Consider the following 9,808-nt stretch of genomic DNA (forward strand, 5'->3'; position numbering starts at 1 on the left):
AGTGCTGCAACTCAAAAATTGGACGTCCTGTTTAATCACACGCTGCAGTAACCACCTCGTCATTCCAACTGGACGTGCAAACATTCATCTATTCATGTCTTTATTTCCTCCTTTCTTTCTTTCTTCTGTTTTCGTTTTTCTTTTTTCCTTTTTTCTTTCTTCCTGGGTTCGATGAACTTTTTTGAGATTCTTGAAATTTTTCTTCAATATCGATGAACTTTTTTCCAAATTCAATGAACTATTTTTCAAATTCAATGAACTTTTTTTTAGTATTGGTGAACTTTTTCAAAATCGATGAAAAACTCAATGAACTTTTTCAAATTGGTAAACTTTTTCTCAAAATTGATGAACTTTTTTAAAACATTGATGAACTTTTTTCACATTCGTGAACTTTTTTTCAAATCCGATCAACTTTTTTCGAAAATGATGAACTTTTGTCATATTTGTGAACTGTTTTTTCAAATCGATGAACATTTTTTTATTTGTGACTGTTTTTCAAAACTGATGAACATTTTAAATTTTTTGTACAAACCATTTTAAATATATGAAATTTGTTCAAGTTCACGTCTTTGTATTGTGTATTCTTTTTTTCACTATTATAAAATAATGCGTACAATAGACTAGAATTATCTTACATATTTAATATTGTTGTTATAAGAGGGTCAAGTAAAGTTTTGTCCTTTGAATAGTCAAAGATATGATGTGTCGCAGTGGTTATGGTCTCTGGTGAAGATGTTTGCGGGCACGGATCGAATCCTGCTTCTCCGGAATTCCCTACGGTTTTTGGCTGTACACGGCGGATAAGATTTTTCGCCTCGTCGCGTTTACTGGGCCGGCCCGCCTCGTCGCGTTTGCTGAACCGCCCCGCTACCATGGAGTGCGGGCGCCAGTAGCGCTAACCGGCGCAGAGGGCGCCGAAGAGGACCTCTCCGAGCGAGGGGCGCGATCGATTGGGAGCGATCGGGAGAGGCCCGACTGCGGGGCAATGGCGACCAGAGGCCCAAGGCCCGACTGCAGGGCGGGGCAGATCGATCGAAGGCCCAACTGCAGGGCGGGGCAGAGCGATCGGGAGACCTGGCGGGCAGAGCGATCGGATCGATCGGGAGACCTGGCGGGGGAATGGAAGACGGCGGCTCAATCGCGATCTGGTCGATCGAGAGGGGTAGAGGAAGACCGCGGGGGGAGGCGGGCAGATGAAAACCCAGCGGCCGGCAGCAGGAGCGGATCAATGGCACGAGTTGCGGCATGCAAAAAATTGACCTAGCTCTAATACCATATTAGGAAAGCAACTTGTATTCCCATGAGAGACCGATATATATACATGTACAGGTGTGGAACATATGCAGGAAACTCCTTATACAACGGGATAAATACAAAGGGGTACATGACTTATATTATAACTCTAACAGATCACACTCTAAATTTATTTGATCAAAGTGTATTTTGTCCCTGAAAAATCTGATGGTACATAAGTTTGATAGTACGTTCTCTAAAACGTCACAACATATTTCAAAAGAAGACTACAAAATAAACATGAGACCGAAACAAGGAAGTCATCAGCATATGGTACAATGGGGATCACACTTTAGCTCAGCCTGACAGACCCTGCATCCTTTCCTGAAGAAGGCAAGAAGAAAAATCTGACGGCAATGTCATTTTCAGCGCCGTAGAAAACAAGGCGAAATGATGGACTCACATGGCAAAATTCAAGCCAGCCATATAAATGCACCACGGCCTTATCCTGTACCTCCTCTCAGGATAATTCCCTTTGAATTGCAATATTCCATGTTTCAGTCAGCACAAGAAACATGACATTTCAATATGTTTCCTCAAAAGAGAAGGCAAAAACAACTACTCCCTCCGTTCCGATTTACGCGTCATGGTTTTAGTTCAAATTTGAACTAAAACCACGACGAGTAAATCGGAACGGAGGTAGTACTCATGATGGAACTGCTCGTATCAAGGAACGGCTGCCTTGATGCTCTTGGTGTGCTCTTCTATTCTTCTCAGCCCTTCTTCAGGAGAAGCGGCTTCGCCCAGCTGTCTAACAATTGGGCTGCCGATGATCACGCCATCTGCTCCCCAGCCCGCAATCTGTATTACAAACAGCAAAGCTGTCAAAGCTTGCAACAAAAGATAGACCTAACACTCGGCAAGAAAGTTGTGCGAGCCTATATTCACCTGCGGAGCAATCCTGCAACAGGGCAAAAGCTTTACATGTGTAGAACACTAGAAGTGATATCTGGTTGGTTCGACTAAACCCAAAGGCATCTTGGTGGCTTAGGAAAACATACCTTTTAGTTATAGTAACATCTTCAGGAAGAATTGGCCGGAAATATAGTCAATAAGTCAATCAGCTCTACCTGACAAGATGGCAAAATATAAGTAAAAACACATATCATTGTACTAAATTGAACTTTGTTGGAAACTAGCAATGAGAGATGTGATTTAACTTCCCTAAAAAGAAGTGATTTGACTTTGTCAATTATTGGTACACGCTCCACCAAAGTACAAGTACAAGTGCGCAAATAAAAGAGGACGCGAAAGTTGTAATAAGTGAATGAGAGCAGTGTATACCTCTAATTTCTTCTCGGGGATACGAACAATCTTGTTCCATTCAGCACCTTCCTTCATTTGAAGCTGGGTATCGAGCTCTGGATGGCACATTGATAACAAAACAGTCTGCACGGAAGCTGGCAGGCCGTTTTCGGGGAGGAACCTCATCATTGGGCACCCACATATGACTAATTTCTCAAGAGACCCCACTATATTCAAGTCAGCTGGCAAGGAGCAGAAATTGTAACAATCTGCAACGACTAACTTCCGGAGAGCACTAAGATTTCTAAATCCATCCAATGAAGCTAGCTCATTGCAATCTTTAATGGTTACACTTTCCAGAGCAACAAGGTGGGGGGATTCAGAAGCAAATGACAATGATGTCATCAAATGGCAGCTATTGAGCACCAACGTCGAGAGGCAAGTTAGGCCTTGCAAATACCTTGGTAATAAGCTGCAATGCACATTGCTTTGAGCTATTTCAATATGGCAAAGAGATGGAGGAAGTAAATATGTGTCAACTGCTTCTGTACTGACTGATGACAGTAACGTTGAACAGTTGCTGATCCTGAACACCTGAAGGGAGCTAAGTCTGTGAAATCCACCAGCTGGCATGGGATCTCTACAGTTCTGCAGGTTCAACTCAGCAACATGGTTTAGTTGCTCAGTGGTTAGGTCACTCAAGAAGCTGTAGGAGCTAACCAGAAAGATCAACCGTGATGCAGTTGCTATTAGTGACTCGATTAAACAAGAAGCTGGCGGGGAATCAGGAGATATTTCGACTTCAACTCTTGGTGTTGCACTAAAGGTTGGTATTTCTCGAAGCTTTGGACACCGTGATACGAGTAGCCTTTCAAGACATGGAAACAAAGAACCATCTTCGGTTCCAGACCAGCCATCCCAGTTGAGCATGCCATCAAATATCATGTCTTCCAAAATTGGGAAGCCCTTTATGTCACCATTCCCATAGAATTCTTGACCAATCTGCCTGACAGCATGCATGCCTCTTAGTTCGAGATACTTGAGCAGAGGAAGCTGACCAAAAGGGGGCAACTGTACCCAACCCATGCAGTTCTCAAGAGCTAAAGAACTCAATGCAGTCAGCCAATTTGCCTCAAACCAACTGGGTGACCTAGTTCCCCCATATCCAATGATCTTCAACCGATCAAGATTAGGGTGAGGTCTAAGGGCACTGAGCACATCATTATCAATATCACAAGTTAAAGCCCTTGCATGGATGCTCCATTCAAGTTCCAAATATTCGATATGCTCTTTGCAATCTAGGCAGGCATTAACTGCCTCTTGCTGATGTTCAACATTCTCGAGAGATCTAATTTTTAACTGTCCACTGATATTTTTCATCTCCTTCAACTCACCTAGTCTGTAGCCGCTCTCCTTCCTGACATGGAACTCCCCGTGGCCACGGAGAAGAGTTTGTCCTCCGAAACCAGATATCGTGGCGCCGCCAACATTGAGAAGGAAAGCTTTTCTTAATTTGAGCAGGTTCCTCTTCATGTTTGCAGGAAGGTTAACACATTCACTTTCCCGGCAGGAGTGCCCTCTTGTGACCAAGACCTCCAGGTGGTAAAGCCGAATCAATGATGTTTGCCACGGCCTCTGAGGAACCCGAAAAGCGAAATAACGCAGATGTTTAAGAACTTCCACTGATGTCGGCAGCCTATCCAGGCAACAACCGTTCAAGTCCAGCACACGGATGCTTTTGGACTTCTTGAATACATCATCTGGAAGGGACAATTTTAAGCAAGACCATGCTTTCTTCCAAACAATCAAGGTACGCAAATTTCTCAACTCTGTTTTCTTCATGCCGCCTAACAAATTTGCTGATATTGATAGATGACGAATGTTTGGTGGGATCTTCTTTTGTTTATCATTTTCAACCCTGACATACTCATCCTTCGAGACATTCCGAGCCAAGTCATTGATCAAATCATGCATGACATACTCTGTTGGGAGGTCCAACAATGACCGCTCAAAGAATGATCTTTGCACAAGTTCATTGAAGTAGCCCTTTGCCACATCCTCAATATTTGGATCAGTGTCATATGAATCCTCCCTCTGCACAAAACCCTGTGCAATCCACATTTCAGTGAGTCTTTGAGGTTCAAAACGCCAGTCCTTTGGGAAAAGGCTGCAGAAGCTAAAGCATAGCTTCAATTGGACAGGTAAGTGCTGGTAACTCAACCTGAGAACCTTCATAACATCATCAGATATATCACTCTCCAGAACTTTCTTCCAGTGGCTGACATCCAAATCAGCATTCAATAGGCGACCGATTATCTTTGCTGCTAGAGGCAAACCATTCAATCTGCAACAAATTTGTATTCCTACTTCCTTGAGTTCTGGAAATTGTCCTGGGTATTTCTCACCAAAAGCATGGTTTCTGAATAGCAACCAGTAATCATCTCTGTCCAATCCTCCCAAACGTAAAGGGGGTGTCCTAGCATGTAGGATACTGCAAGCTTTGTCAGCTCGAGCTGTCACCAAAATCTTCGACCCTTCCAGTCCAGTATTTAAAGAAGAGAAGACTTTGCTCCAGAGTAATTTATTCTCCCATTCTGTTTTGTCCTCGTCATACCAAACATCATCTAGTATGAGGAGAAATTTCTTTCCAGCTATCTTTCCACGAAGAGCATTCTGCAATTCATCAAATTCAGCAACAGTGTGATAATTTGCATCAGTTAAAGACTCCAAAATGTCCCTTGTCAATCTAATCTCATCATAAGTATCAGATACAGAAACCCACATCCTGAGACCGAAGTTCATGCGTATTTGTTCATCTCCGAACGCCAACCGTGCAAGGCTAGTCTTGCCAACCCCACCAACACCTATAATGGATATAACATCAATGCTTGAGCCACTGGGTACAGGTGCATTACTGGGTCCGGGTGCATTACTGTCGCTTATCTCAAACAACATATCTCTCAGCTTATGAAGCTCATCTCTTCGACCATATATATGGTGATTTTCCTTCAAAGGGGAAGTTACACGCAGCCGTGTTACTGGCAATAACTTTGCAGTAGCATTGTCAAAATTAACCACCTTCAATAGGGTATCTGCTGTTGTCTTGACAACGTCTAATTTCTCCAAAATATCTGCTAGCTTCCCCCGGATTTCGTCTGCACCGATCAAACGTTTACCCAAGTAAATACAGGTTGAGGTGACACGACTCACCGCAGACTGGCTATCAACCTTGGACTTGAGGACCATGTACTGGAAGCCGTCCAGCACATCAACAGCGCCGTAAATGGCGTCTTTAAGTATGCTTAGCAGCCTCCTCTGGTTCCCATCCTTTATCTCCCTCTTCTCGATGACATCCACAATGGTCAGAATCTCTGTCAGGGTGATGTCAAGGCGTTCAAGGTCCTTCTCCTGATCTTTCTTCCAACTGAATTGCCCCTTTATGTAGGCCAAAGCGGTGTCCTGCATCTCCCGTATGATTGGCGACAAGAACCACCCGGTAACAGTTAGTTCAGCACCCATTCTGGGAGGAGATATTATTCCTGCAAATCGCAAGATATTTGATTTCAGAGAAGAAAAGAAGTTAACGAGAAAGAAATTATGTAGAAATGGAAAAAAACTGTGAAGAAAGAGAAGTTAAGAACCTGAGGCAAGATAAATGGTGATGAGCAGATGGATGCGATCTTGTCTTTCAGCCAGAATTGGGAGAAGAAAGATGATTGTGCCCAGTTGGTGTGGGGAGACGGGAGAAGAAAAGTCAACTTCCAATACTGCTATAGCCCAAGAGTACACTGGACCACACTATTCTTTGGGAAACTTGGATGCATGTGTATATTCCTTGGTTGGAGAACCTACACCAACAGATGATCATCCAACAGCTGGAGATTTTCTAATGTCATGGTCCATAGAAAAAATAAATGTTTCTGCTCAGTTCAGGAAAGGGAAAGGTCTGAAAAGTCAATGATGTTTCTGTCCTTGCTACTCTCATCCTCCAATTGTGCCACAAACCAAGGTAATCTTATATGAAATGCTGACAAGTGGTTACAGTTAGATATTATAATAATCAAGGACATCATACATATAAACCAGGGACTGGTTCTTCCATGTTGACCATGTCCAGACAACCAAGCCAGAAAGAATCTCAACCTTTTATTTCTACAGCTCGGATACAGCAAACACGCCAGAATTATATTGTAACAAAGCATCTGTCCGGAGAAAAAAATCTAATGGCGCATAAAATGTTTGACTGCGTGTTTACTAAAACAACACATATTTAAAAAGGAAGAATATGAAAAAAATATGAGTTGAAACAAGAAGTTATCGGCACACCGTACAGTGGGGATCAGACTGTAGCCTAGCCTGACAGACCCTGCGTCCCTCCTGAAGAGGGCAAAGAAGAAGAATCTGAGGGCAGTGCCATTTTCAGCGCATAGAAGAATGATGGATTCAGATGGCAAAATTCAAGCGAGCCATATAAATGCACCATGGACTTATCCTGTTGCTCCTCTCAGGACAAGTCCTTCCAAATTCTAACATTCCATATTTCCACATAAGAACACTACATCTCACAATGTTTCCTCACAACAGAAATCGAGCTTCGTACCATTTCCAGATTACCTTGTTAATTCATGTTGTGATTCTAACACACAAAGATATAATTGTTTTGAGCACTGGAATCAAATATGCCAGACGAACTACAGATTCCAGGTCCATCAAGCAGACTACCAGATGATAAACGACATGCTTACGATCTACTAATTGGCTTGTTCATGATGGAACTGCCCATCTCATGGAATAGCCGCCTTGATGCTCTTGGCGTACTCTTCTATTCTTCTCAGTCCTTCTTCCGGAGAAGCGGCTTCGCCCAACTGTCTAACAATCGCACTGCCAATAATCACACCATCCGCTCCCCAGCCCGCAATCTGTATTACAAACAGCAAAGCTATCAAAACTTGCAACAAAAGATAGACCAAACACTTGACAGGGAAGTTGTGAGAGCCTATATTCACCTGCTTCGCATGCTCTGGAGTTGATATGCCAAAGCCAACAGCCACAGGTTTGTCTGTAACCTGAAAACTCAAGGAGAGAAGCTGTTATATTAACTATAAGCATTCTTTAGAGCAAATTTCTATACACAAAACTATATGCTTGCTCCAGTTTACTGTTACCAATGAGAAGAGGGTTATAGTTTCGCAAACCTGCTTGATCTCCTTAAGAAGATGCTCAACGCGTAAGTTTACATTTGAGCGTGCACCTGTAACTCCGACAGCACTCACCTGCATAGTGTATGAGCTAGTTAACAAATCAAGTGTTTAAAAAGTATCAGGGTTGATGTAACATGAGGTGAACATAACAGATAAAGTGACCCTTTATGTTGCTTGCAGTTTGCAAACTTACAGTTGCCTTCCTTTAATACTTTTCTGCTCAAATTCCAGGGAAGTTATAAGCCCAAGCCCCAAGATGACAAATTATATGGTGTGTTATTAATATGCAAACACATAGACTAGTTAATAAATATTCCACACAACTTGAACTATTACTAAGCAAGGGATAAAAGCGAGAAATGTTGTTTGAATCTAGTGACAAACTTTGAGCAAATAGTAGGTGTCTTCTTGACACTCACAAGATAAACGAATCCTTCTGAAGCTTTTGTGATTTCCTTCATCCTCTCTGTTGGTGTGGTTGGTGTTGTAAGTAGCACCTGCAGCCAAGTGAAAATATAAATCGATAAACGAATAAACTCAAGAAAACTCTTTCAGTTAGAAGTCCATGATATATACACAAAAAATTTCTACTGTGATACAATTCTAACCAGGTAGTGTAGGTAACAGGTCAGTCATGTTTAGCTCTTCAATGCATGGATAGTTCATGACCATACAGTTTAACATATAAGATAAAAGTGTATCCAGGTGATATCAAGTAAACCTGAGCACCTATTGGCCCACCTAGTGCAGCCTGATCAACCTACCCAGGCCTGAACTGGTCACTTAGCCTGGTTTACCCAAATTTTAGGCCGCAGCAGGCCAAATCAACATCAATCAGGGGTACCCATATTCTAATTAGAAGGATCTGAAACCAGATTGCGCTGAATTTCTGAATGTGGCCTAGTCAAAATCACCTCACCAGGAGGGTCTTTTGACCTGGTCTTACTTCTCATTCCATGGACCAGCCTTGTTCAGGTTCTAGATAATTCGATGTAACCATCGACATAGAACTGGCTGAAAATGCATAGGTCTAATCTCTAGTGAGAATCTATTTTAGGACCTAAAGATGATCGATGTAGGGCGCCAATGACACAAATACAAGAAAATTTCACACGAACATTACATGACAAGATGAGAGTGAGGACTCACCAGCTCTATGTTATGCATAGTGGCCTCGCTCCTCAACAATGTTGTCTCCTCCAAAGGAAGATCAGGTACGACAAGACCTGCAGCATAGGAAGCAAATCAAACTTTTCAGAAGAAAAAAAACAGATCAATGACAGCAACTAGTAACAAGAGCATAAATGCAAAATAGATACATCACAATCAGCATATTGGTAGTAAGAAAAGATACCATGTACACCAGCTTGCTTAATCTTAGCCATGAAGTTTCGCACCCCATTTTTTAGAATCGGGTTGTAGTATGTGAAGAGAACTATTGGACAAGAGAGCTCTGGTATAACCTCCGTGAGCATCGCCAAGACAGAACCGAGCTTAGTGCCTTTCTTAAGCGCACGGGATGCTGCAGCCTGAAAATGAAATGGCTGTGAACCCCAAAACACTTGTAGCCCAATGACAAGTACTACTAAAGCTGATAAGCATGAAGAAAAAACGGAACATGTACCTGAATGACTGGACCATCAGCTAACGGATCCGAGTAGGGCACGCCGAGCTCGATCACGTCTGAGCCGCAGGAGTCTAGGATCCTAAGCGCCTTTGATGTGGTCGCCAAATCAGGGTCACCGGCGGTGATGAATGGGATGAATGCCGTCTGAAAATTCCCAATGTTAGCCGAACACCCTAAAATGAACCACCTCCCCCCTCCCCCACCCCCAACACACACACACACACAATATGTGCAATGCTGACATCCTGTTGTGTGCTAGTACTGTTTTCCGCAAAACCATTGGCCTCTGGTAAGAAACATGGAGAAAGGCTACCATTGTGAAGGTACATCTATGAGAGGAATAGATAGATTCAGGCTGTCGCAGCCGCACGCTTGTGCACCTGAATTAGCAGGGCAACACAGCAAATTTCCTGCCAAAGCAACCATACTTAGTTCGCTACAC

The 9,808-nt window shown here is 42.8% G+C and overlaps 2 protein-coding genes across 4 annotated transcripts in view; both read right to left on the bottom strand.

Annotated features, from left to right (window-relative positions):
* Positions 1–1,367: 1,367 nt before the first annotated feature.
* LOC123113683 (putative disease resistance protein RGA3) lies at positions 1,368–6,603 on the bottom strand. 3 transcript variants are annotated; one of them, XR_006456125.1, is made up of 5 exons: positions 6,180–6,603; positions 2,578–6,077; positions 2,295–2,363; positions 1,697–2,094; positions 1,368–1,617 (listed from the first exon to the last, which is right to left on the bottom strand). XR_006456125.1 is itself a non-coding variant. In XM_044534986.1 (4 exons), exons 2-3 carry the CDS (start codon positions 6,055–6,057, stop codon positions 2,316–2,318), a joined length of 3,528 nt encoding a protein of 1,175 aa, XP_044390921.1. In that variant the 5' UTR covers positions 6,058–6,077; positions 6,180–6,603; the 3' UTR covers positions 1,368–2,094; positions 2,295–2,315. The 3 variants fall into 3 exon arrangements, 1 of the variants encoding a protein (XP_044390921.1); XR_006456126.1 differs by having other exon boundaries at positions 1,368–2,094; positions 2,295–2,359; XM_044534986.1 differs by having other exon boundaries at positions 1,368–2,094.
* A 455-nt stretch (positions 6,604–7,058) lies between these two features.
* Positions 7,059–9,808, bottom strand: part of LOC123113685 (tryptophan synthase alpha chain) — a 3,280-nt gene continuing 530 nt past the window's right edge. The window contains exons 2-8 of the mRNA XM_044534988.1: positions 9,364–9,510; positions 9,094–9,268; positions 8,889–8,965; positions 8,159–8,236; positions 7,734–7,811; positions 7,545–7,604; positions 7,059–7,457 (exon numbers count right to left, since the gene is read on the bottom strand). Coding sequence (XP_044390923.1) covers positions 7,323–7,457; positions 7,545–7,604; positions 7,734–7,811; positions 8,159–8,236; positions 8,889–8,965; positions 9,094–9,268; positions 9,364–9,510 — 750 coding nt within the window. The 3' untranslated portion in view covers positions 7,059–7,322. The remainder of the gene's footprint in view (positions 7,458–7,544; positions 7,605–7,733; positions 7,812–8,158; positions 8,237–8,888; positions 8,966–9,093; positions 9,269–9,363; positions 9,511–9,808) is intronic.

The sequence above is a fragment of the Triticum aestivum genome, chromosome 5B (assembly GCF_018294505.1).
Source record: "Triticum aestivum cultivar Chinese Spring chromosome 5B, IWGSC CS RefSeq v2.1, whole genome shotgun sequence".
NCBI lineage: Eukaryota > Viridiplantae > Streptophyta > Magnoliopsida > Poales > Poaceae > Triticum > Triticum aestivum.

Excerpts from the sequence above, each read along its gene's own strand:
- LOC123113683 (XM_044534986.1), bottom strand. The coding sequence starts at position 6,057 with ATGGGTGCTGAACTAACTGTTACCGGGTGGTTCTTGTCGCCAATCATA. Across the intron at positions 2,364-2,577 it reads TCCCCGAGAAGAAATTAGAG|GTAGAGCTGATTGACTTATT; the intron begins GTATACACTGCT and ends CCATCTTGTCAG.